The following is a 27,715-nucleotide window of genomic DNA, read 5'->3' as shown; positions in this document are numbered from 1 at the left end:
GAGATGCCTGGGAAGAAGGAACAATTCCGGCTTTCTCAGAAGCCGTCCTTCGTGCAGGTAACTTTCATTCCATGTACGCATTACCCAGCTCCTCGGAGAAGTGAGGGCTGGCACATCGATGTGGACAGGTGCTCCAGCTGGGCCTGAGCTGGTGACTCTGACCTCGGCCTTGCTGCAGGACTTGGCCAGTTATGGCTACAACAGAGCCCTGCCGAATCAGCCCATGGGTGTAACCAGTGCTCCTTATTTTCTCTCTAAAATGTACCAACGCCTGCCTTCACTCGGCTCGCAGCTAGAAGGCTTGTCCACACACTTCCCCCACCTGAGTTGCAGGCTTACCCTCGAGTCAGTCTTATGTGCTCCCAGACCTGTAGATGCCAGTTGTATGGACAATCCTGACGTTATTTAATTATAAGTTAGATAAATCTTTGGAATATGAGTGTGAACATCAAGATTGGTTATTTCTACCAAAATAAGTGGACTGTTTAGAAAAATAAGATAGACGTAAGCTGCCTTAAAAAAAATATTACCATCAAATGATATATGGATGAGGAAATTATAAAAGATCGAGGATAACAATTATAAAAGATCTAGGATTTCAGGTCATTTCACAAGAAGCCCAAACAGGAAATTGTAAATGATGCCTTTTGGGTGCGATGAATGCAACGAAGATAACTCAAAACACCAGTCGACATACTCATTTTTTAGAGTACAGTCATCAACATTTTAGTCTAAGTAAGTCAGGCCCTTGCTGAGGTCACACAGCTGACAGATGGAGGAGCTGGGCTTTAAATCTACTTGTCTGACTTCAGAGCCGAGCTCTTAACCCTTTGGCTCTACTGCTTTTCCTTGTGACCCTCATGCTAATTCGGGAGATGGCAAGGAGCTTGTGCCAAGACCCCAGGTGAGCCGTGGTGACAATGCTGCTGCCACAGACATCTTGCTTACAGGCTGCTTAGGGTCTGCATATCACCCAAGTGTATGTCAAGAAGGACAGAGGATGGGCGCAGATGCTAGGAAGCCCCAGGACCCTCTTGGAGTTCAGTGGGGAGGGCAGAGGGTTGCTTACTTCAACAGGTGAGATTCGGTGTGGATGAAACAGATAAGTTTGGGGAAAAGATTCCCAATAAAAATAAGTCACGGGGGAACGTACAGTCATATTTGACACGTCGGTAGTTAGGTGCCTGGGAACCACACGCAGCCACCTCTCCCAGACCTTTTAAATTCATAACCAAGTGGGTACAGTAAGCAATTCCAGCATCGTGTGCAGCGAGGAGAGAGCACCTGCCCAGCTTAGGTTTGCGTGGCACCTGTTTAGTGTCTGTGTCACAGATCTTCAGAGACTCTGGGGCTGACAGGGCATCACCGGCCGGTGTCTGGATAGAAGCCACGAGCTGTTGAGAGGTCTGAGGTCGCTTTCTTATTCCGCTGTCCCTTGTCCCTTCAAGTTCCTGTCTGGCTCATGAATGAGTTTGTCATAACCACTTGGACAGTGGGTCTTCCATGCCTGAGACCCGGCCTCACGAGGGCCCCTCGGGCTCCTTTTCCTAGTAGTTTGAATATTTCTGATATTTTGTACTTGAACGTAAGCTGCCTCTGGTCACATTAATGTGTCCCTAAGGCTTCAGGGGAGGGACATAGTGCCTGTTGACTTTGTGGGGAATGTCACTTGTGTGTTTTGAAATGAATGTTTCTTTAATGGCAGGCAGAATATTTTCTTCATTATGCGAGCAGGAGTTGCCTATTACCTCTGTGCTTATGAAGCCTGGGGTGGGCAGCGAGCTTAATAGCTTTTCACAGCTGCGGCGGTGCGTGTGTATGGGGCCGCTGCTGTTACAGCTGAGTGTGTCAGGTGCGGCTTCCCAAAGCCCAGCTCCAGAATTGGAGACCCCTCCTTATGGGAGAAGGACAACAGGGTCAGTTGTGCACCCAGAGGACGTTTGGCAATGTCTGCGGACACTTCCGGTCATCACGACAGGAGGAGGGCTACTGGCGCCCAGCTGGTCGAGGCAGGGATGCTGCAGAGCACCGTACAGTGCACAGGGCGGCCCCGCAGCCAAGAGCGATCTGGTCCAAAAGGCCAGCAGAGCTGAGGTCGAGAGACCCTGCCGCGTCACCCTGTCCCTTTGGATGCCTCTCCTTCAGGGGTGTCAGAGAGCACGCTCCTGTCCAGCTGGCCTGCCTGCCAATTAGCCTTCCAATATTAGCCTTCAGAGGGGCCGCTGAGAGGCACAGAGACTTATTGTAGCCGTGCGCTTGACCCAAGCGTTTCTTAAGTCTTGCTTCCTCCAGCCCTTCCCCTCTCTCCGCAGAAGCCTGTCCTGACAGAGCTGGCTTTTCAGTCCTCACTAGCCACCTGCACACAGCAGACCCCACAATGGCCTGGCCATTAGCCCCCCGCTGTGTAGGGAGATGGAAGCTGCCTGCAAATGAGGTAACATGGAGAGATGGGACAATGCCACTCGATAGATGCCACTCTCCTGTCTCTCTCTGCAAAGCCACCGTGGCAAGTGGCAGTTTGAAGGGCGTAACCATGTCAGGCTTTTGGGGGGACGGATCAGCGGCTCCACTTTCCTTACTTTCTCCACATCTGCACCAAATAGGCGTTAAACAGTTTCTGTTCTGTTTGGGACTTTAATGTGCCTCTTTGTCCTCGGCTGGGAATGTCTCCAGCTCGTAATGGCAGGAAAGAGCCTCTCGGTATCAGTAGAAGCAGGGCTCGGATCCCAGCCCTACCGCTGCCCAGCCCTGTGGCCCTCAGCAAGTACCTTAGCCCTCCTCAGCTCCAGTTTTTCTGCTTATAAAATGGGACTAACAATACCTGCCTCGTAGGGTTGCTGCAAAAATAGTCCCTGTGCCATTTTCATAGGTGTCCTGCCCCCCTAACCTGACTGAGCCTCTCACGGGCCAGGCCCTTGTCCTCATCATCTTGGTGGATGGATACTTATTGTGGGTGGGGTATATCGTCTCCCTCGAAAAAGAGATGTTGAGTCCTAACCCCTGGTTCCTGTCAATATGGCCTCACTTGGACATAAGGTCTTTGCAGACGTAACCAAGTTAGGGTAAGGTTAGGAGCGTGGGCTCTAATCCAATACGACTGGTGTCTTTATAAGAAGAGAGAAGTTTGGATACACACACACATGCGCGTGCACGTTTCACGTGAAGACACACGCACAGGGAGATCGCCACGTGAGGTCGGAGGCAGAGCCCGGAGTGACGCGTCTACGAGCCGAGGGTCGCCATACCCACCAGAGCTACAGGAAGGCGAGGAAGGATTCTTTCTCTGTAGGTTTCGGAGGGAGCAAGTCCCTGCTGACACCTTGACTTCAGACTTCTAGTCACCAGCACTGTGAGATGATAAATTTTGGTTGTTTTAAGCCACTTGATGTGGAGTACTTTGTTACACAACCCTACAACCCTAGGAAACTAATGCAACACTCAGTAAACGCTGAGGAATGTATGTCTTCATGCGCAAAACACAGAGTATCCTTGATAGTCTGGCCTCTGGACCCTTATTCTTTCTTTCTACTCCTTGTCTCTTTGCCGATCATCCAGTTCAGATTGCTGACTGATTTTGTGCTACTTTATTATAAAAGAACCTTTGCTCGTTATGGGAGAAAGTGCTTACATAGACCACACTGAAAAGAACGATGAGTTTCGCCATTAAGTATTTCTGTGTCTCTCAGTAGCGAGGGATGGGCTGACATTTATTTTTAGCAGCAGGGTGATTCCTGGTGCCCTGGGAGGGCATTGCACCCTTCCTTCTTCTTTCAGCTGGCAAGAAGCAGAACCTAATCTGCGGCTTTAAAAATAAGGATTTGTACGCTCTTGCAGAACAGGAGCCTGGGCCCGTGGGGGAGAGCAGGCTCTGGGTGTGTTAATTTGGTGGCTCAGCAAGGTGACTGGGGCCCAGGCACTTTCTGCCTTTTGCCATAGGATAGGCTTCGTCCTAAGGCATGTGTCCCCAAGGCCATACTGATGGCCAGCTGCAGCCACTGGGTAGCCTAATTCATGTCCACATCCTGTGGGGTCCTTCTTAAGATCAGGGAAATCGTCCCGAGTCCTCCCCAGCAACCTTTTCCCCATGTCGGTCCCATCCGTGAACCAGCCACTGCCACAGGGGATGAAATTAGATCATTGGCCCAGACTGACCATCCGAGGATGAATGGATGCTGGAGATTGAACCACAGTGCCCTCCGTACTCTCCAAATTAGCCATTCCTGTGCATCTTCGGTAGGCAGAATAATGATCCCCAAACATACTCATGTCCTCATCCATGGAACCTGTGAATATAGTACCTCACGTGGCAAAGGGACTTTGCAGATGTGATTCAGTTAAGAATGTTGAGTCAGAGAGATGATACTGGTGGGTCCTGTACAGCCACAGAGTTCTTTTAAGAAGGGGGGGAGGATCAGAGTCAGAGAAAAAAGATATGAGGTCAGAAGCAGAGGTCAAGGAAGAGAAAAGATGCTACATTGCTGGCCTTGTGGATGGAGGAAGGGGCCACGAGCCAAGGAATGTAGGCAGCCCCTAGAAGCCAGAAAAGGCAAGGGAACTGAGTCCTCCCCTAGAGCCTTCAGAAAGAACGGAGCCTTTCCAAACCTTGATTTCAGCCTGATGAAACTGATTTGGGACTTCTGACTTCCATAACTGTAAAATAATAAATATGTGTTTCTTTAAGCCACCGAATCAATTACAGTCACCATGGTTCTCTAGGCCGACCTTGAATCCTTTTATAGACCTTTTCTAGTGTAATAAGAAATTGTGAATCTTCTATAGTGTGCACTTAGAAGATACACAGTTATTTATGGATTAAACAAAAGATAAACTCATTCCCTTGGGCCTGCCTCTGGGTAGAGCTGGCCTGGTGGTTTGCTCTCAAAATGGTAAGTATCGGTCCCTTCGTCCGGCGCTCATGCTGGGCGCAGGGCATACAGAATCAGGCAAGATCTTGTCCTCACTCACAAGCTGCCAAGTGTCTCAATCAGCCATTTGATTTCCATAAATATTCTCGCTGTCAGTTCGGAGCTCTTCCAGATGTCTGCTCTGTCTTTGTAGCCAAAGCCAGTTTCCTCTGAAGCTTTTTCAGACCTGCTGATTTTTTTTTTTTTTTAAGTTTTGGCCAGGGTCAGGAAAAGCATAAGACGTCGTTCAGCACATCCACAGAGAGAGAGAGAGCTATTTTTAGGTGCCCCATGTTGCCCAGATCAGCAGTAATTCTAACGGATGGGTCCCGGGGTCCGTGGAGGATGTCATCTGCCTGTCTCCTGCCCTCATGCCCAGCTGGACAGACACACTGCTGTTTGGTCGTTTTCTTTGCGGTTCTTTGTTTCCTCTCTCTCACGGCTTCCTGTGCTGCAGAAGCACAGTGTGGAGCACACGCAGCCTGTTTGGAAACTGCTCGTTATCATTCCACAGTTCTGAGAAGCATGGGCCTTCTGGGGATGATAAATGACCCGTGGCCATCTATGGAAAATACCCAGGAAAGTAACGGAAATGAGGGAGCAGAGAGATGGGATGCGGGAACCGAGCTTCGAGGCGTTCTCTGCCAGCCAAAGAATCCTTTCTTGAGGAAACTGAGGCAGAGATCATCAGTGAAGCAGCTTTCCATCACTTAGCTCTCTGTAGTCACTTAGCAGAGGCCAGAGCTCAATATCCTGGTACCAGTTTGACGGTCATAGGCTAAGAACCAAAATCTGAGAGGTGGGCTGTAAAGCCCTAACACCCTAATAGTTTAGCGGAGTGTTCTAGGCTCTTGGCTCTGTCCCCTCCCATCTCCCCTTGTCTGTAATGAGTGCCACATGCTGAATGGTTAAATGCATAAGACCTTGGAGGTTCAGCCTGGGGCAGAATCCTACCTACTAGCAATGTGACCTTGAACAAGTTACATAAGGAACTTTTCCTTTCTATAAAATGGGAATTATGATAGTACCAGCACAACCGGGAGTTGCGAGGATTAATGGAATTCATGCATTTATTCCAAGGCCCCTGCATGTCCTAGGCTCTATACAAATGACTCACCGTCCCATGACCCTAATACACCACTCTGCAGCCTTTTAGGTGACTGCGTGCTATTCCGTTGTGTGGCTGTGTTGCATGTGTCTTTAACCCAGTCTCTATAATGAGATATTTTCATTTCCAGTTTTTACCATTGTAAACAACATTTTCACGACTAGCCTCATAGGTAAGGATTTGCTCTCATCCTTAATTATTTCCTCAGGTTAAATTTCTAGGAGTAGAATTGCTGGGTCAAGGAGGAGTCGTGTTTTTAAGACTTTTCCTGATAGATGCCGCCTAATTTTCCTCCAGAAAAGTACCAATTTACCATTCCTTCCAGCAGTGAATGAGTGTGCGTTTCCTTGCATGGCCGTGTTATTAACTTTTAATCAAATGAAAGCCCAGGAGAAATAGAAGCTCTTTCCGCTGGGATAAAATGTTCCTCATCCTTGCTTGGAAGGCAGTAAAAGTTTAAGAGAACCAGACGGGAAGCGGGGAAGGTGAGCCGCTCGTGTGGGAACAGCGCCCTCTACTGGTTTTCCCTGGCGGAGAGGTGTGAGCGGCAGCAGTTGGCTGTGCTGAGGTGGTCAGTCAGCTCACGCCTGAGTGGCTGCAGGTGCCAGAGCTAAAGGGCAACATTTTTTCAGACTTCTCGCCATTTAAACAGCCTCAGACGACTTTTAGTTCCTGCTCAGTTTCTTGTACAGCAGGGCTTCTTAACCGGGGCGGGGTAGGGCTTGCTTTCATTCTCCAGAGAACACATTTTGGATGTCACAAACTGGGGGGCTGCTACTGACCTCTAGTCGGCAGAGGCCGGGGATTCTGCTAAACGTTGTAGGATGCACAGGACAGCCCCCCAGCAAAGAGTCATCCGGCTCACACATCAGGAGTGTTAAGGTTGAGTTAACCCTGTTTTGGAGGAATGGGAGAGAAGCTCTGAAAAGGCTTCTCTTTTCAGACTAAAATAAAATGTAGAAATATTAACATATACTATATATCGCCATCATTAGTACATGTTTTGGCCCCGGAAACCTGTTAGTTTTGCAGAATAAGATGGAAAACCGCTGGAGCTGAAACCACACATCCGCATCTCTAGGAGAGAAGGCTGGAGGGAACACACGGCCCCCAATAATGTCGCCAGCCCTGGGGAAGGGGGTGGTCATTTTTCTCCTGTCGACTTGGATAAACCTGCCGTAAATTCCTGCGGCTTTCCCTTGAAGGCCTCCTCTTTTAAAAAACAGAGCTTTATTTAATACTTTCCCCCCCGATTTCATGAACCTAGTGTTTTCATAACATTTATAGTTGTGCTGTCCGGCACTCAGTACAAAATTGCCATCTGTGGTTGCAATTTGTCCCCCGTCCCCTGCGCCCAAGTAAATGCTGATTCAAGCATGGTTTCTAAGATGGGGAAGGAAGGGAGCTTCAAAAATAATCTTAGAAAAGGGTGTGCCCGAAGGGACAAGTATGACAAGAATTTGGGGAAAGTCAGACTGTATTGCAGTTTGTTTTAATATTTGCTGAGTTTATGAACTTCTTTCACTGGTGTTACTTAAACCCATTAAAAATACTCTCTTGCTTCATTTTGCTTTAGCCTTCCTGGTCTCCGAAATACCTGTATGTGTTTTGAAATATTTAGCTGAAATGCCTTTATTAACCATTCTAAATAGCTAAGAGGATTATTTTGCCAGAAGACAGGGGGGGAAAAAAAAGAAAACTATAGCTTTTCTCTAAATATCAGGTAGTATTTTGATTATCTTCCTTGGAAAGTATTTTCCAGACTGCAGGTCATTGACCCATTAGTGGGTTGTAAAATCAATTTCATGATGGTCACAATCGTCATTTTAAAAAAATTAGAATAGAAAATATTACAGGGTCTTATATATAGTAAAGGTAACTTTTGTGTAAGTGATTAAATAAGCATATGTTGCCATACGTATGAATCTCCATGCACGTGTGTGGGCACACACATCTGCATGGTGAGACGCCTCAGATAGTAGCTGAGGTTTCACACGTGGTGAAGTCTGGCTTGCTTTTAAATCCTTTCATTCCCTTAAATATTTCAGTGATTCTGACTTGTCTGCCATCCTCAGCTTTGTCTCTGTTGCTTTTCAGGTGGCACAAGGGAGATTGGCTCTGCCCTCACCAGGATGTGCATGAGGCACAGGAGCATCGAAGCCAAGCTGCGGCAGTTTTCGAGGTGAGGAGCATATTTCGCCCAGATCTCAGACTCCCTAGCCGAAGTCCAGCTGAGTGGAGGAAGCAGTGCTGTGTGGCACTTGCGGTGTAACTCGCCATACCTGGCACTGGTTTCCTGTCTAAATCCCCACAACCCATCTGTCGTCATAGCCCATTAGTGCTCCCTCAGCGAACCTGTGTTTGTTGGGCATCTGCTATGTGCCAGGCACTGGTCTGGGCTCTGGGGATACAGCGGGCCACCGGACGGCCTGGGGCCCTGCCCTCACAGAGCTCGCACCCGCTTCAGGACCCCTCTGCGCGCCTGTGTCTGCCTCCTCGCCCTCTTGTCAGCGGCAGGCCAGTGCCTTCTGCCGAGGCCTTTGGGTCCCGGCGCCCGGGAGCAGCCGCAGTACTGGGCGTGGGCTGTGCTCTGCTGTCCTGCTCCCGGCGTGCTGCCTGCAGACCCACCAGGAGGGTGGTGGGCGCTCGTAGAGCCCTCCACACTGCCAGCCTCCAGTCTGCCGTACCAGCCTCCAGAGTGGGCAGAAAGGGTAGTGGCTGGCACAGGGAGAGCCACCAGTGTTCCCGTGATAATGGACGTTCTTCCAAGCAGATCAGCATAATTCAGCTGTTTCACACCGTTCTGCCGCTGAAGTGAAATGCCTCTGGCGCTCCTGGCAGGGCTGTCACGGGAGGCACGTAGTGGGAGGGGACAGAACATAGCAGGAGTCAGCCAGGCCTGGGTTCAGATCTTTCTGCCGTGCAGCCAGAAGGTGACCCCACCTGTCTGCATCCTTGCTTGTTAATACAAGCACTGGAATATAAACAGGGACATGAGAAGAGAGGTCACTTCAACCAGTCACGTTTCTGGCTTCTTAACAGTCATTGAAACACATCTTGAAAACAAGGTCGTTACAAAATCAGGGGATTTGGAAGTGAACTTGGGCTTAGTATGCTGCCTTATCTTGCTTCAGGTAATCGCGATGTAGGTATGTTTTGACAACCAAATGTAAATCTTGTCAACAGAATGTATCTGTTTAATTTTTCCTTTTCTTTCTCTTTTTGGTAAAAGTGCTTTAATCGATTGCCTGATAAACCCACTTCAAGAACAGATGGAAGAATGGAAAAAAGTGGCCAACCAGCTGGATAAAGACCACGCAAAAGGTACAAGGGCAGGCCGTCCGATGTGTAGCGGCGCTCCGAGAAGCACAGGCTGCCGGGCGTTTCCGGAGGCTGCCCAGTGCCGCCGCTGGGTTTACTTGTGTCACCCAAGGGCCCACTGTGTCCCTGCGTCGTCTCCTGTAAGCGTTTCGGTGTCTGAGGATAAGGAGTCGAAAGTGATTTCGTGGCAGGATTCAGTGCTGGTGTTCTGGCATGAAACCTCACTCAGCAGCTGATAGCCTGATGGTTCAATGGGCATTGATTTTGACCAGCTGAATTAAAATGGAATTGTAATACCAGGCTTAACTGCCAAAGATTCATACTTAAGCCATTTCAGTACTTTTTGAAAACAAAACCTTTAATGATACGAGCAAACCTTGGGTCTCCTTGCCCAGAAATGGCCATTCTCTCTGCATATGCCTTGAACCGGTGAGTCTCAGTACCTCATGTGCCAGGCTTTGGGGACGGAATGGTCCAGACAGACACCACCCCTTGTTGGTTTTCCTGGCGCCAAAGGTTGGGGGTGCTGGCCATGGCTCCAAGGACCATACAACCCAGTAAGTGCTGGGGAGGGCCAGCATGAGGGCAGATCCGAGTGGATAAAACTGGAAAGAAAGGGTCAGCTGACTTGCGTTTCCAGGAGCGGAGCAGATGAGTGAGAGCTCTGTAGGCTGAGGGCGGTGGGGGAGATGTAGGGAATACCCGTGAGCGAACTGGTCGAGCTGGCCGCTAAGCGAACACGAGGGCCGCAGAGGGAGAAATGCCGGAGGTGACTGTCGTGTTAGGTGTCCACGTCTGGATGATGGAGGTAACAGCGGAAATGGGGACGTCACGGTGAGAGGAAGTGGTTTGCGGAGACGGGGCGGGGACGTGGTGGGTGGGGGCGGCCCCTCCTTGGCGTCCACAGTGTCCAGCCCCAGAGTTAACGTGCGCCAGCGGCCGCTCTCTGCCAGGTTCCCCCCATGCTGGGGCTGCGGTGTTCTCCCTTGAGTTTTACATCCGTCCAGTGTCTGCCACGTGGGTCCTTTTTAAGGAGATTTGGGCCTTGGGAAAGTAGATAACGTAGAAAATATTTCCTCATCCTTGAGCTGAGAAATTGTGAATTTTTCATTTTTAGTGAAATATTCCCAAATAACGACTTTCCTCAAAGCCGGTATAAATGAATGCCATATGGAAAGGCCACACTGCATTTTGTCGCTTTTCATGTGACTCTCACCTCTGCTCGAAAATGTCTTCATGCCATTTTTATCAGGATAGTCCTGATGAAAGTAAGCTACTTACTGTGTGTCACAGTTTATGCTTTCTGTGATGAAAGTGCTGGCTGTTCCAGAAATACTTTCTGTTGAGCAAAGTGGTAAAACGAGTCAATCTTCTGCTTCCTCTTAGAATATAAAAAAGCTCGCCAAGAAATAAAAAAGAAGTCCTCGGATACCCTGAAACTGCAGAAGAAAGCAAAAAAAGGTAACTCTGTGGATTCTGCGGTTAATAGTGTTCCCTTGGGAAAATGAGCACGTGCTTGATTTGTCTTTGAAGCAGAAAGTGTTCGATTCGCACTTTCTTATGTGTGATGGCCCTGGAGAACAGATGGGGACGAGTAGAATCCATCAGAATTAAAGTTCTCAAGTGCAAACTATCTATTAATTTGAGGCCCTTGCAAAGTTGCACTTGACTAGTTCCCTCCCCGACCTTTGTCTCCAACATTTGACAGTTGCCAAGCCCACCGTGCGTTATAATGAAACCTATAAATTTCTTGGAAGACTTGGGATCGTGCACAAAAGCCTTTATGCAAATGTTCTGTTTTAATTATTACAGAAATTATGTCATTTTCTTCTCCATCTTTCATAGCCTATAATCTCCTAAACCCTTTATTAAGTCCTGTGAGAATGTTAGAAGTGGCTGCAGTGGGAGCCAGGAGCCACTGCTAACAGGGAGATTTTTCATGGTGTTCTCGAGGGTGGGAGTTCGATGAGGAGAACCAGGCTCCAGCAGCAGGCCCCTCCTCCCGCCTCCCTGCTTACTGTCACTCACAGACCAGTTCTCTGTCAGACCAGTGACCCAGCGAGCCTCTTCCAGCATGGACTGGAAATACGAAAAGAAACGTCTAGCTACCTCCACTCTGCAAGTATTCGTAACATTTTACGGAGACCTAAAATGTAGGGACCTTCCCTTGAACTTGAGAAGGTGACATTCCTTCTAGGCTATTCTTGATATAAAGTTTTTTAATTTGCTGCATCCCACCTGGTAAAATGGACTTTTTCCCATCAGGCTACTCCATGGGTAAAGTCTAGCATTTATTTGAGACAAGGGTCTTTTTAGGTAGAAAGCCCCAAAACTAAATTTCCTCTTTCCTAAACAAGCTGTTATTGTTTAGAATTAGAAGAAAATGCATTTGGAGAGACAGAGTGGTTCAGTGGAAAAGGAGTGAGGATGGCACAAAGTTTTCAAGCTTTGGCATTTCTAAAAAAATGTTCCATCCAGTTTTTATAAAACCCATGAGACCATTTCAAGAGTTTTCACCCATAATCAGATTTTCTGTTCATCTTGGCTCTAGTCATTTCTTCTGGATGCGTTTTCCTGGTCTTGGTGCTTCAGAATTACCTTCTGTCTAACAAGGGCACCTGGGAGCAAGCATTTGGCAAGTGATAGGGTTTGTGGTCAGTAACATTTTAGCGAGTCTAGCGGTAAATGTTTGTAAATAAAACTGCCACCGTAGTTCATCGAATCTGAGGTCCCATGAAAGCACAGGCTGGTAAAAATTTAGAGCTGAATTCCACTTAATTGACAACTTGGCAGCTTTGAGATAGGAGAGATTATGAGTTTAGAGGGAGGGTCCAGGGAAGACGCTTATGGCTTGAAAAAGGTTTGGGAGTTTGGTGACAAGGATGAGGTAAGAAACAGTTGCTATTTTCCCTTCGCTCTTCCAGACTTCTCTTTTCAGAGGCCTTAAGTTTTTGGCTGCAGTGATAATCCTTTTATCTGAATTCTGCATGGAGGTTGAAACAGTCCCCATCTGTCACTCAAAGTCACTGGCATTGTCCAATTAGCAGAATTTGGACCTACTGGGGAAGCCCGATAGGTTGATTGGAGTGCAACACAAAAGGAAGTTTCTGGCAATTACAGTTGCCCAGCACTGGCTCAGGCTGCCCAGAGAGGATAATGAGCTCCCTTTTAAGGCGCCGAATAGAAAGATTCAGGACATATAGGGCGCTGACTATGTAACAGGAGGAGAGGCTCCTGGTCCTGAGACGGGGCAATAACTGGCATGGAGCTGTGAGGTTTCTCGGGGCCCCTGGGCCTGATGGCAGAGAGAATGGAGGCTGTGATCAGCGGCTTCTGAAGTGCCCATCTCTTCAGCCTCAGCTATATATCTAGCGGTCTCAGGTACCATGTCCTTTCCAGACAAGGTGGCGGTGATGGTGTGCTGACATCGACAAGCCCCATCAGATCAGTAGCGTGGAATGTTCCAAACGATGTTCTAGTTACTCCAGAAAACAGTTTTTATTTATTTCCTGTATTAAAAGACAAAACAAACAAAAAAACAAAACCAAAAGAAACCCTTTTTTTCTGAAATACACCAGTCCATTTTTTTTTGACCAAGTGTTCCTTATTTGTGTGTTTCTGGAGTGACTGGAGCCTTCGAGAAGGGACCAGAGCTGTCTTTCTGAGCGAGCATTTAAGATAGCCTGCTTTCTTAGATATGTGGCCTGAGAAAGGGCTAGAAACTCTGCAGGTTGTAGGCCAGAAGGAATCCGGTTATCTGAGAGTTCCAGTTGATTTGGGTCTGGTTAGCTGAAGTTTCTCGTTTTTCTAGAAGCCTCTCCATTTGTTCCCTGTCCTCAGCGGGTAGCTTCCTGAATTATGAAGGGTTAGCCGTCATTTGAGATTTACACCCCATAGTAGCATGGATGAATGCTTTGGATACATTTTTTTTTTTTTTTTTTGTCCTGATGGAACTGAATCTGATTTATGCAGCTAAATAATCATTTCCCTTTTAATATGTTTTCAGGAAGTTATCCAGCAGCTTTCTGCCATGCCTTTTTCGAAAACTATAATCTTGGATCTAAAAAAATTCTTCTGACTCAAAATTTCAGATGGCCTTGTGCCTTTAAGCATGGTTTTAGCACTGCCCTTGACATAGGCTGACACATATTGGGTATAATTTTTGTGTGTAACTTACCTTAATTCTCACTCCATAGATATCACCTTTTGTCACATTCTTTCTTTGACTCTTTTTTTTTCTGTAATATGGAAAGTGCTCATTTTTAATGTGTGGTATTTAAATATTACCATCGAAAATACTTTTTTTGTTGTTTGGGGTTAGACTTTATCTCAGAATCACTTTAGAGCAACTCGGCATGTGTTCCAGCTGCAGGTGGATGTAGCTGTTTTTGTGGAAGGCAGGCTTATTGAACACCTCTAGGAGTCAACACTAGACAGAGAGTTGGGGGCTGGAGAGACGTCCCCACCCTCTGGAAGTTCCAGGCTAGTGCACGGGGTCAGAGGCACAGAGCAGAGACAGCCTCGTTGGCAGGTAAGGGGACAAGCAGGAAGGTAGAGAGGTGGCGTGGGGCTGACCCAGTAGCCCCCATCTCCAAATGATGTCTCTTGAGCCCCCTCTCCCTGCTGCTTGGTGTCAGCCGAAGGCCTTTGGGGTTCTGGAGTTGGCCACAACCCACCTGGGGAAGTCAGAGGGTTGCAGGTGGAAAAGCTTTGTCTCCCTCCTTTTGTTACCTAATCGTGCAGAGTCATAAGCCTTATTTCTCATGTTTACCTCTCGTGTTGTTATTAATTTAAATTTAAAAATTAATTATGGTACAGCCTTCTGTGTCAATCTGTAACTGCAGGTTTATCAGCGACTTCCTTCGAGAGAGAGACTTGGAACATTTTAACATGTTAACCCTTAAGCCTGACATTTAAATAGTTGAGTCTATCCTTTTTCACCAGATGCTGCAAAGCTAATATTATAAACCTAATAAACAGACTCACAGAGGTCCAGACTAGCATATCATTTGCTTTGATACTAAAATTTTAAATTCCTTAATTTTTTTTTTTTTTTTTTCCCGTTTCCACCCCAGCTAAACTCTGTGTCCTCGGTTTTCCTGGTTACTTTTCAAGGTACAAGAAATTACACTTGAAAGGTTTTCTTGGTAAAAGCATCTTAATTGGCTTCTTATAGGAATGTGTTCTTCATCTGTCTTTTTTTTTAAAAAAACCTCCCGCCTTCTCCAGGGGTGGCGATTACTAGCTGGAGAGGTTTCCGTTTAGATGAGAACGAAAGGGTATTAGTGAGTCAGGGAAGGCAGCGTGGGTGTGGGTTTAAGCGCCTCCATGTAAATTCGCTGGCAAGCCGTGGACTGTTTAACTCGTGAAAGAAAGGGAGGACCGCTGCTCGAATACCAGTTTGACTTTATCATTTTCCTTTTTGTGGCAATTGTGTATCCTGCACTTTCTCACTGTCTGCCCCCCGCCAGCGGATGCTCTCGGTAAGTGTGCCATCCCGACTCTCTGGTGGCGGGTCCCAGTGTGGTCCTTGCCGTGGGCTTTCTGTGGTTGTCCAGACCTTTGCTAGTGGCCCAGGTTCTCCTGCCAGCTCAGAACAATCAATGGTGCCTACTTAATTTTCCATAACTTTCAGAAAATTGTGTGTGCGTGTATTTCAATCATTTTCTTGCTTCAATGTTTGGCCGGCCCTTTAACGGGTTAACACAACATTCTAAGAGCCTTTGCATCATCATAATTCAGTATTAGACCCATGGGAAGAAGAAATACAGAGTGATTTAAACCCTCCTTTCCACAGGAAATAAAATATGTTTATAAATACATATATATCTAAGTGTATATATATATGTATATGTGTATTTATATCACAATCAGATCATGTGGAGCTACAGTACATAACCCCTTAAAATAATTCCCAAGTCAGATTTGGTTTTATTAAGCTTGCAAAATATCCTTAAGCGTGTGCCCCGTACCCCCCTCCACTCCCCCCAGGACCATTGAGTTCTTTTCAAAACCAAGAATCCATTTAAAAAAAAATCCAAGTATTTCTTTTTTCAGCAGAGTTTATGAAATGGTTCATTTCAAAGGTATCAGAGCTTCAAATTCAATAATCAGAATGATTCTTCTTGACCGAATGTTGAACCTCATTCTGTGGCTGATTTTGCTACTAAACCTTCAAGCCGCGTTTGGCGTCTCGTGGCTGCCGCTGTCCTGCAAAGGCCTGTCCGCGATGCACCCGTGTGGTTTCCTTGCCTGAGTGTCCTCTGAGCATTGGTACTGCACAGCTCCAAAGTGCCATTTGAACTGGATTCTGTCATCTGCCAGCCATGCAGGTCGCAGGCCTTCCCCGACAGGTGGGGCCAGGATGGCCGCTGTTGCGGGGGACGTGGCTCTGCCTCGACTTCCCCTCGTGATGACATTGGGCTAGTTGTTCCCCAGCTTTAAAAATGACAACCCTTTTCAGTCCTCGATGTCGTGACCGTGAAACAGCTTGGGCAGTTTTTAGTGTACCTTTTGGAAGGCAGGTAAGACAGCCACTTTTTTGCTTATTGTGATAAAACTCACCATTTTAGAGTGTACATTTCAGAGCATTGGCGTCACTCCCTGCCTTTTAAGCAGGCGCTCCCCATTGTCCCTGCCCCGCAAGCCCCAGGGCCTGGGGAGGTGGAAGATCGTGCTGTAGTTTGAGGCTTTACACTGTGAATGGCGCCTCCGTCTTCCCTCAGGTACGGGCCTGGGTGAAGGTGAGTAGGGACCCAGTCATGACCTTTTTAGCACATTAGAGACTTTCAGGACTATGTTGAAGCCCTTGAAAACATCTTGAGTTCTAGAAAATTCTTCCACAACAGTGTATATTTGGATTAGATAGTGGTCAGACTGGACACCAAGTTAGCAAGTGGCTTTTGTTCAGGCGAGAAATGACAGTGACCAGGGCTCAGGGAAGTGGCCCCAGGGATAGAGGCGAATGGGTTCAAGAGCTGCAATGCGAGAGACAACCAGGTGGCAGGTGGCAGACCACAGAGGAGGAGTTGTCTCAGCGACACAAGAATGCTCTGTTTGGGACACAACGCATGGCGAGCCACAGGACGGACTGGGACAGTTTCTGATTATGCTCTGAGCTGTCTCATCTTATTCTTTGATAAGCAGCTGATTGCTTAAGACTAGTTTATCTTGCTGACGAAACTCCCTCCTTTAGTGAAAGGATTATGGGATCTTTCAAATTTATATAGATCAGAGAGGACCTGTAACTGAAAGCTCATGTTTAAAAAACACTGCACACTGTGCCCTGCCTACTGTCCCCCTGCCTACTGTCCCCCTGCCTACTGTGCCCTGCATACTGTCCCCTGCCTACTGTGCCCTGCCTCCTGTCCCCTGCATTCTGTCCCCTGCATTCTGTGCCCTGCATACTGTCCCCAGCCAAGGTGCCCAGTGTTAGGAGGATAACTTCAGAGACGCTGTGCGGCCGTGATGACACCTGGTACTCACCACGTGCTCACCCACCTGTCACTTACTACGCGCTCACCTCGTGCTGGGCGTTGTGCTAAATGCTCCAAATGAATGAATTCATTTGGTCTCACGACAGTTACGTGAGCTAGGGACTGTAATTCACATCTTACACATGAGTGGAAACTGACGCACGGCATGTGGAAAGAATAACAGAAATTGGTTTTGTTTGAAAACTTTTAAGTCAAAAAGCCTCCACTCTTATCAAATATCTTGATTTCTGGTTGTTTTCACTTTGGGGAACCAATCAAAAACTACTGCAGGGTATTAAGAGTAGAAGAGGATTTATATAGGGATAAGGAAGGCCGCCTTTTAGTTGGAAAAAGGAATTTTCCATTTCAAATTCTGATCTCCAGCTTCACTTTGCAAGCCCCTTTCTGAATTTATATCCTGTATTTCAGTATTTATATCCCACATTTCATGGACTCTGAGATACCATCGGTTGTAAGACAGACCGTTATTTTCTGAACCACGAAAAAAGAAAAAAACTTTCTGATTAAACTATGATGACACACCATTGATTGTAGGACGCATCTTGATTTGCGAGGTGCAAACCTATGAAAAATGGGCATCTTAGAGTGAAATACAGTATTTGTGTGTCGGGGGCAGATGGAAGTCATTTCGTGGGATTCTGACAGCTTCCTCATACATCTGTCTCAGGAAAAGAAGTGACATTGGTTGTTTTTCTGACAGCAGTGCTGGCCCAGTGTGTCCTGGGTTTGTCCTTGGAAACCCCTTAGCCTGAGAACGGCAACTGCCTTGTTCAGCCACGAGGCTCTGGTGTGGGCTGCAGTGTGCGCATGAAGAAGCCGGAGGTTCCAGATAGTGCTAATCGCACTCGGCTGGCTTTTCGATTGGGCTGTTACCATGTAGCATGTTTTTAGCTCCCTTGTTCCCAGGGTTTATGTGCTGTGAGCATGAAGCTGCAGAGAACGTGGGGCTTCTGAACAAGGAAGGCCTGGGCTTGGAGTCTGGCTGTGCCCTGTCCTGGCGCGGTGGCCCTGTGCAAGCCGCTTTGCCCTTTCTCAGTCTGATTTGCCCTCTGTCCAAAGTGCATATTAATTCCTACCTTGGACATTATGGGAAGATTAGAGAAAATAAATTGTAAATGTTGGGTAGTGTGGGATCGTCATTTCATCACAGAAAGCTTTGTAAACTCTCCCTACTTAATTTTTTCTTTTTATCAAATTTTTCTCTTTTAAGAGCCCTACTTTAGCCCATGACACCATACCTATTACTTGTATCCAAGAGTATTTTCTGTGAAAAGAATAATCTCATGATTTCCCCTCGGGGAGTAAAGGGCTCCTGGCTTTTGTTCATCAGAATTCTCCAGCATGAATACAACCAAGAGCTGGAAACGGGCGGTGGAAAAACAATTCTCAAGACCGAGATGGCTTAGATTTTATGGAAAAACTCACAAACAGCTCTTTGCTCAGGAATTTTATCTGGAAAGCCCGTTTACAGCACCTCCTCCCTCCTTTGGGCGGCCTGGCGGTCCTGGAATTTGCCAGTTTTATGGTGCTAGGCCGTTTAAGGGCATGATGGTTGAGGCGGGCGAGCCAACTCAGGTCAAGGTGATCTCTGTGCCTCATTCATCTCAGATGTCTGAGTGCCCGTCTTCCAGGCAGGTGTGCTGGTGAGAAGGTGCAGGGCCGAGCAGAAACACTTGGGGGGCTTCCTCACCAGTGGGGGAGACTGACATCACTCAGAGAACTAGAGAAATAAAGACAAAGTTAGTACCGGGACGAGTGTTTGAAGGAGGCGTGTAAGGAACTTCGGAGCTCAAGGAAGCACGTCCTGAGAGAGTTCCAGGAGGGCCTTGCCTGACCAAGGCCTTGCCTGACCGAGGCCTTGCCTGACCGAGGCCTGCGGGGCGCAGCCGGACCCCGGAGAAGGCCCTGTGCCGCGGAGCGGAGGGCAGAGGGGAGAGCGCGGCCCAAGGAGCACGCGGCGTCAGGCGGAGGGGTGACCCACGCGCGCCTCGCGGGGCGGGCCATGCTAAGGACATTGGACTTTTCGTGAAAGAAACGGGAGCTCTCGACAAGAAGCGATATTATTTGCATTTCGAACGTGATTTGGGGCTGCTCTGGGCAAGCTGGTCTAAATGCGGTCGGGGTGACGTATTAGGGGCCGTTAGAGATCAGGATGGCCCAGAGAGGCTGTTGACAGCAGAGGGGAAGCGAGGATGGCATCAAGTCCGTGTGGGAGCTGGACTGGCTGGACCATGAGGCGTCGGCAGTGACTCTTAACAATGGCTGGGGGGAGGCCCAACCGGAAAGGATGAGTGTACCCTAAAACCAGTGCTCCGAGCTGGGACATGGAGTCATTTCTTCCACAGTTGTTGTTTCACAAATATAATTATACATTATGTTAGTGAATCTAAGAAATAATCATAACCTAAAAACATTGTGTTTTTAGGTTATGATACATCCTGGGTGGAAATGTACTCGCTGTGACTGTAATTACAGCCATCTTTGCAGATTATACTTATCTTAGAATAATACAATTTGAAGGTCCTTTAATTATAACATGATACATATTTAAAAAAACTTTCCTATAATTAAAGAATAATTTAAATTTATATTTACGAGATTAGATAACACTGGGTTCTAGCCACCATGCCCTCCTATGTAGGTATATTTTTAAAAGTTAGTGTTATTAATTACAGATAGACATAACTTGTGAAAGGAAGTAAAGATACACCTTTTTCTAATTTCTTATAGTTACAGACTGATAATAACAAATTGCTGCCATAATCAAAGCACATCCTAGTGGCTTTGGTCAGGCATGACGCATTTTAACCTGCCATCTCTCCCTCCCTCCCCCACTGAAGCCGGGAGCATCCTCGGTGGTCTGCAGCCCTCTAGACTTGGTTAGAACATTATCGAGGAGATTGAGAGACTTGAGGAAGGCCTCCACACCAGCCCTACGCCACGTGGCCTCACCCCTCAGGGCCCGAGACACTGTGCTGCGGGTCGCAGGCCAGGCAGCGTTGACAGCATTGCAGAGCCGCCGTGCCACAGGGCGGCGTCGCACACTCATCAGGCGTATGTGGACGCAGGTGCACAAGCCAGCATTTTAAAATAGAGGGAGAGAAAACCCACAGTTCTCATAGGGCTGGTGACACCTCAGTCTTCCCTCCTGGGGCTTGCGTCCATGGGACTGTGGGCGTCACACCCCCTACCCTCAGCAGATCCCCAGGGAGAACGGGAGAATGCTTGACCAGGCTTCCTGTCCAATGACAACTCGCGAAACCTGTGGTGTGGTGGCCAGGGGAACGTGTGGCGTGACGCCCTCTGTGTCCTTGGGGGAGAAGCTGAAGCAGGAATAGAGAACCGAGAGGAACTGCTAGGATTATCTAGAGGTGGTGACTAAATGGAGGAACGGGTGAAAGGCTCCCCTTGACAATACAGGGAAACTTCCCGAACGGCAAATTCTTACTTGACGTGATTGTTGGATGGAACCCCTCCGTGGAGCTCAGTGCTGCACATTGTCCTCATCCTGCACGTGTTCTCACCTGCAGGTGAGACTAATGCATTATGCATTCAGAGTGTTTACTGTACTTTATGAGCCCTCTGAGGCATTTTCAAGCATGACCTTTAACCCCCATACGATTTTCCCTTTATGCAAACTTAGAACTTAATCCTTGCCTCAGAAATGACTTTTCCCTAATAAAATCCAACGACCTCTTCTGTTGAGCTGTTCTTGAGGCCTGGCCTCTCGCTCCACATTAAGCTTTCTCATCTGCTTATGAAAGGAAATACGGAACATATTCCTACATTCAAGGCAATTTTCCCTGATCTTTTTCCTTCTCAAACCAAACGATGTGTTGCATTCGAAGTTCTCTGTGTGATTCTTAGGAGGGGTAAATGGCGACCGGCCAGACGCCTTTGTAGGAGGCGGGTGGGATTCATCCGTCAGCTCGAGGAGGCAGGGAGAGGACGGTGGGATCAGGCTGTGTGGGCTCTGCCCTGGCTTTCTGCATTTCCCTGACTGACCCTGGACACGGCCCTCACCCTCTTTCGGCCTTGGCCCCTACTAGAACACGAGCAGCTTGGCTTGGATGACCCTCCATCGCTAATATTCTGTGTATGAAACACTTGAACACGTATTGAGCACTTGCTGCATATGCTGGTCATCGTGCCGGGGGGCGGGCCTCGCCGAGTCCCAGTGCCTGCCTCGAAGGAGCTTAGAACCCATCCTCTGGCTCAGTGACGAGATGAAGCCCCTGCAGGGGGAGCCTAGCATGGAAGCCCACGAGCTGGTGTCCCAGGTGGTCACCCTCTCGTCCCCACCCGCAGATCAGATTTGCAGTCGCCATTCCCTCCGACGCGGCCCGTTTGCCCGTGTTTACCTTCTAGCACAGCAGGCTTTTCTCTAAATGGCCCGACTATAAGTGCTCTCAGGCCCGGGCGGAGAGTCCTCAACGCAGCGACTCTGCTTTCGTAGCGACACAGGTGCACAGACGGTGGGTGCGGGGTGTTCTCGTAAAAGCCTCATTGTGAGACAGTTTGCTGAGCAAGGTCCAGAGCTATCTAAAAGGTTAACACCCTACCTTAAACTCTAGAAATGGTTGTCTCCCCATAGCGGGGGAGTCTGTGGGCCTGGCCCCTTGACTGCACCCTCGGGTTTCAGGACGTCTGCTGTAGGTTTTATTGCTGGCCTTGTTTTATAGGAAGAGCATTCAGGACTCTCTGCTGGGAATTAAACTAACTTCCAGGGCCGCTGCAGAGCCAGGAGAGCTGACACTTGCCACCGTTGTCTTCAGGGACAGAAACTTCTGTCTAAACAGAGGCTCTTTGATTGAGGCTGACCCAGCAAAGCTAGCTCATGTCTGTTTTTGGAGCCATCCACAGGCCTTCAGCTCATCTATCCCTTAGCCTCTTCAGAATCTTCTACGAGGAAAGAATACGGTCTGGCTGCCATGTCCTGGGGTTTTGTTGGCAGAAGGCAAGTCGGAAGGAGTCACCCCAGGGAATCTTTCTTGTCAGGAATAAACCAGGATCAGTGTGCCCTTCAGGCATTGGAAATTGGAAATGGCTGGTCCTAGAAAAACAGCCACCTTAAATCCTCTCTGAGTATAAATAAATAACGTTTTTAAGCTCAGAAAATTGTGGTTTCCGCTCCAGCAAGGAGCCCAGGGAAGAGGGGCGGTTCGTTTGAGGGGCGGTTCGTTTGAGGAGCTGGTGTCTCAGCAAGCCACACTTGGGTCTCTGTTCTGTTTGCAGGGAGAGGTGACATCCAGCCCCAGTTGGACAGCGCTCTCCAAGATGTCAACGATAAATACCTGTTGTTGGAGGAAACAGAAAAGCAAGCGGTCCGGAAGGCTTTGATTGAAGAACGCGGTCGGTTCTGCACCTTCATCTCAATGCTGCGGCCGGTGATTGTAAGTTAGTGGAACGTTCCAGAAGTCCAGAAGGGCCAGCTTAGAGGAGACTTTCCTTATTTATTTACCTCCTTTATTTATCTGTCCGTCGTCGAGTCATTGGGAATCTGCTGTGTCAGGAATCATGACAGGAATCATGATCTGTGAAGCACTTCTCTGGGCCAGCGCTGCTCTGCGAGTTGCTGGTGGCTGCCTGGCCCACTGCTTGTTCACGGTTCTTAGTGCCATTTGCTCCATTTTTCTCCCCAAACGAAGCGGGCCTAGCAGAGTGGTTCTCAAGGTATGCTTCCTAGCCCAAGACTGCTTAGGAATGCAGTCGCCAGCCCAATTCACACCTACTGAATGCCAAACTCTGGGGATGGGGACCCGGTCACCTGTGTTTCAAATAAGCCCTCCTGGTGACTTTGAGACCCACTGGCCAAGCTGAATACCAGGGAGTGACTGTGAGACGAATATGGGAAGAACCTCGATGAATCAAATCCGGTTTATTTTTTAAGTAAATCGTTTGCATACCGTAATTGAGAACTTCTGCTGGGGACCTCCTTAAAGCCGATATGAAGACAGCAGCTCACCTCCCTCCACCCCGGCAAAGTGCCCGAGTATGAGTTGTTCCCCTGAGCGCAGTGCTTTTCCGTGGGCCCTCCTTGCCGGGCCCACAGCCCCAGCTCTGCAGTTTGGTAAAGTGAATGACAGTTTCTTCCGCAGTTCCCTCTTCCTGCTGCTCGCCATTTATTAAGCTGGTGGGAAAAAAAACAAGAAAGAAAGTGGGGGGCAGGGGAGCAGTTAATCTCTATTGAACACACGTGCTGTCTCAAGGATCTATCAGATCTGGACCAAAATATCTCCAAATCGTGTCCTCTCTTGAAGCTGAATGACTTCAGAGGAGAGCCTCAGCCCACGGAGGGGGCTCTGCCGCAGCAATGTGAGAACACACAGGCGGACCGTCCGAGCCAACCTGCCAGCCCCCCAGACACTGCAGGGAAGGGCCACACGTTCGCTCTGGCTTTGGTTCGCCACTGTCCAGGAAACACAGGTCACTCCATGATAATGACAGGTTTCTTTGTCCCTTGCATTTCCCAAAAGAAAGGGCTGATAGTGCCTTCAGCAAGGACGCACCAGTTCTGGAAAGTCAAAAGGGTTAAACAGTGACCCTAATAAAAACAGTCAGACCAAGGCAGTGAAGTGAATCACTCATGATGAAAACATGTTGTGAATTACTGTCCTTCAGGAAGAAGAAATCTCAATGCTGGGGGAAATAACTCACCTTCAGACCATATCAGAAGATCTGAAAAGCCTGACCATGGACCCTCACAAACTGCCCTCCTCAAGTGAACAGGTAGGAGTCGGGGGTTGAGCACTCAGGAGAGCAAACCAAGGAGGTGAGGTTCAGGGTCCCGAGGGTTCCTTGAGGCACGATCGCATTCCGAATCGCTGTCGTGTCTCACGCCGTGATATGTAGCATTCCTTGTGGGTGATGCGCGCTGTGGGCCAGGCATCGTTCGAAGCTCTTTCGCAGCGGATCTTCGCTATCACCCCATTTGACAGAGATGACACTGAGGCACCGAGCAGTCACTTCACCCGATCACTTAGCTACCTAGCGGCAGAACTAGGATTTGAAACAGGCAGTTTCCAGAGCCTGTGTTCTAACCACTTTGTCCTTCTACCCTCTAGAAATACGTTCTTGCAGGGACCTGACGGTGGTGTACCTTGGTCATTATTGTCAACCATTCTAATTAAGTAATGCATGAGAATTCTGCTTAACTTATGAAAAACATTACTTTTGTTGGTGCTTCTTCATTTGGTTCATGGGACATTAACACTGTATCAAGGGGAAAGGGACATATTTGAGGGGACGGCTGATGAATCACATGTTGGCTTTTGCCCTTCGTATAAAATTCATATTGCCTCCTTCAAGAGCCAGCTCAGGAGACAAATTGGAGAGCTCATATTTTCCGTTCTATGAAATTGCTTTTATTAGACCACAGCATGCATGCATTCACTCAATAAATCGACATTTATTGATCACCTACTATATGAATGAAAGGTAGGCCTTACACTCAAGTACTTCTTTGTCAAGCAAGGAAGACAGGCGCAGAAGTGACCATAAAACAATTGATTTGCTCTTGATTCTGTTACATTTTAAAATATCAAATCTTGGTCAAATAGGGCGCAAGTGATCATTGCAGATCAAATGGCTAAAATGTGAGATCAGCAAATCCTGAAACCATTATTGTCTTTGTGTCTATAAGACAAAAATCCTGTAAATTCTAGCCTTGGGTGTAATTGGCTCTCGTGAATTGTTTATCTGTCACTGTAAATCTCCCTCTCCCTCTCTTTTTTGAATGGCATTTCATGTTTCCCCCTCACCCCAATTAATTACATTTTTACATATCTCAGAAAAAAATGTTTTATGACATTAATGAATTAGTAGTGTGGTTCTTTAGTTAAAACACACACACACACACACACACACACACAAAACTTTTTTTTTTAAATCCCCCTTTCTCAATGGTGGTAGAATTTTGATATTACGGATTTTAAGATTTGATGGCCCACGTTTCCTTTCTCAGCACCTCGCTTACCCACCTGGCTCTGTCCCCTCAGGTGATTTTGGACTTGAAAGGTTCTGATTACAGTTGGTCGTACCAGACGCCACCCTCTTCCCCCAGCACCACCATGTCCCGCAAGTCAAGCGTCTGCAGGTAAGTGAAGCCAGCTCTGCCCCTGCTTTCGGACGACGCGTCCCTCTGTCTTTCTGCGGGCGTGAGCCATAGCCCGGTCTTTACCTCTTAGAATGGCTCACTTTAAACAGGAAATGCTGATGTGGTCAGCGGAAAAGACTCCATGTGATCGTGGTCTCACTCTTTAGTCTCCGGATTAGTTCCAGGTCAGAAGGAAAACCCTACCAGGCCTTCGACTGGTGGCTGGGGCTTGCTCTCTCGCAGCTGCGTGTTGTAGGGATCTTCACACTTTCTGAATTCACGTTTGGTGTTCCTTCTCTTGTACAGACCGATCACGCCACTGCCAAAACAAACGGAGGAAGTGACAGTGGCTCATGATCCATTTCCCTCAGTTTTTGTCTCGGGGTTTCATAAAGTAAATGGAATCCTAGGTCTGTCACCCACCACCACCACCACCACTCCTAGCTAGTACTGTTCCTGACACACAGAACCAGCTGGAATAATTCCGCTAGCTGCAAGACTGTTTTCTAGAAGTTTTCTGTTAGAAGACCATTCTTGGCTTGCTGCCCGCAAAGTCTGTCCTGTCTTTGAAGGATGGACATCTCGTTATGCAGCACTTATCTTTCTCTGTACACATGACTTAATGATGTTCCTCCTTCGACGTTTCCAAGCCAAATGGATTTCCGCTTCCTGTGAATTAGCATTGACGCAAAGAGCAGGATGGGTCTGCAGAATCTGTGTGTGGTTATGTCTCTGAACACACTTGGTGTGTGTTTCACATCTGAGTTTGTACAGTCGACACTGAGCAAGAATTTCAGAGCTGAGGTGCTACATCCTGACCTTCTACACCCTAAGAGTACTGCTTGGTCTCATGTCATCCTTGTGTCTGGGTGTGTATATGATGTATCTCTTGCTGGTATTTCATTTTGTTTTGCTGGTACCCAAAGAAACTTTGTCTCATTAGCATAAAGCAAAGCTGCATGAGTATTTTTTCCTTCTTCTAGTTTTAGTTTGAGAAGGAAATTCTCTTGCGCTGACAGCATCAGCCGTGAGCTTGCTGGAGTGGAGTTGTAGTGGCTTCAGCATCAGTGCCCAGATGCCTTTGTCTGGCTGATGGGAGCGGAAGGCACAACTTGTGATAAGTATCTGCAGCTGCAGTGATTTCCTCCGCAGCGATGTCCCCTGTGTCTGTCGGGACATGCACACCAAGCAGTTCCAGTATAGAACAGCCACACAGCCCTGTCTACCTTCTTAGCTGTCAGAATTTGCAAAATTTGACAAGACTCTCTTACAGGATTAGGAGCAGAAACCATAACCTTTCTAGCCCCAGGCTGGGTTGTTTGTTTCCCCCCTTGCGATGCTTCTGCAGCTGCCCTTTGTTCTGGTTCTCATGGTCTGAGTTACTACATAGAGGGTAGAGCATGTTTCTTATGACTGGAAATGGATGTAGACAGAACACTCAAAGTATATGTATCATTTTTCAACATTCTGTTTACTGTTTATTCTCGGAAGCGAATGGCTTAGCTTTGCTTGACTTCAGTCAGGCAGAGCCGCCTGCCTTTTGTCCCAGGGGTGCTGTTAACACCAGGCCCACAGATATTTTAACAGAGAAACAAACAGTTGTGACCAGGTTAAAGCCATTCATTAAAGCATCAACTTCGTTAATAAAAAATAAGACACTGGCAGAGATACATTGAGCTGATGTTCTTCACGGTGGCCTTGAACCAGGCTCACCTAGGATGAAATCACCTTGAGACGTCTGTTGGTGCCTCTACCAACACTGCGATGGTTGGCTGAGTTGATTTAAGCCTCTTGGACCCAGATGGTCCAACCAAGGGCGACACTTGCACCTTCTATCCAGGTCACACTGAAGCCTTCGTGGGTTTTGCTCTAGAGCCATGGTTTCTGCGAGAAGGTTGACAGATAACATCAGCCCCGTCTCTTTTCCTGCCAAAGACATCAAGTCCCCTAGCGTTGGTGGTTGATGACCTAGCAGAATTGGGCAGCACTTGACCCTTTAGAATCACAGGCCTCCATCCTGAGGACACCTCATTGCACCATCAGAGAACTGCATCCTGGCAGCTGGTTTTTTCCCCTTTGTTCACATAGGAAAAAAAAAAAAACAACACCTTTTGTTTACTAGCTTAATAGTCTGGCATTTTAAAACACATCTCACCATTCGCGCTGCTTCTCCGAGGCAGGATGCGGACGGCACTGCATCGTCCTCCTCCTTCTGCCCTTTGTCTGCTCCCCCCTTCGCCTGACCCCCGTGCCGCCCGCACTCTGCTTGTCCCCACAGCAGCCTGAACAGCGTCAACAGCAGCGACTCGCGGTCCAGCGGCTCGCACTCACATTCCCCCAGCTCACACTACCGCTGCCGCAGCTCCAACCTGGCCCAGCAGGCGCCCGTGCGGCTGTCCAGCGTGTCCTCCCACGACTCAGGATTCATATCCCAGGACGCCTTCCAGTCCAAGTCACCATCCCCCATGCCACCAGAGGCCCCCAACCAGGTAAGGATGCCTGTCCTTGGCTGCAGGAGCCGCTGTCGGCCTGGTGCCCAGCCCCGCGTCGACGGCTAGAACCACAGAAGGACCTTGGCTTGGAGGCCTCTGTCATCTGACAGGAGAGACCTCTGGTTTAATTTCTCATCTTTAGTTCTGTTTTTTTCCCCCGGGGGAGTGATACTACTATCAGGTGGGGTAGCGGCTTGTGTTCGTGGTGGTGCTGGTTGAGTCATCACCGATTTGGGGAGTTCTCACACTTTAGTGGACAGACTCAAAGAGGTTCGGCCACTGTCTGGCATCCCAGGAAG

The 27,715-nt window shown here is 48.1% G+C and overlaps 1 protein-coding gene across 1 annotated transcript in view; it reads left to right on the top strand.

Moving 5' to 3' along the window:
* Positions 1–27,715, top strand: part of MTSS1 (MTSS1, I-BAR domain containing) — a 157,217-nt gene that overhangs the window by 119,648 nt on the left and 9,854 nt on the right. The window contains 7 exon segments of the mRNA XM_023530980.1: positions 8,110–8,194; positions 9,245–9,336; positions 10,720–10,794; positions 22,065–22,222; positions 23,451–23,558; positions 24,827–24,924; positions 27,203–27,413. Of these exon segments, the coding sequence (XP_023386748.1) occupies positions 8,110–8,194; positions 9,245–9,336; positions 10,720–10,794; positions 22,065–22,222; positions 23,451–23,558; positions 24,827–24,924; positions 27,203–27,413 (827 nt within the window).

The sequence above is a fragment of the Pteropus vampyrus genome, unplaced genomic scaffold (assembly GCF_000151845.1).
Source record: "Pteropus vampyrus isolate Shadow unplaced genomic scaffold, Pvam_2.0 Scaffold59, whole genome shotgun sequence".
Classification (NCBI taxonomy): domain Eukaryota; kingdom Metazoa; phylum Chordata; class Mammalia; order Chiroptera; family Pteropodidae; genus Pteropus; species Pteropus vampyrus.
The sequence above is the reverse complement of the archived record's forward strand: the minus strand, read 5'-3'. Positions and strand labels throughout refer to the sequence as shown.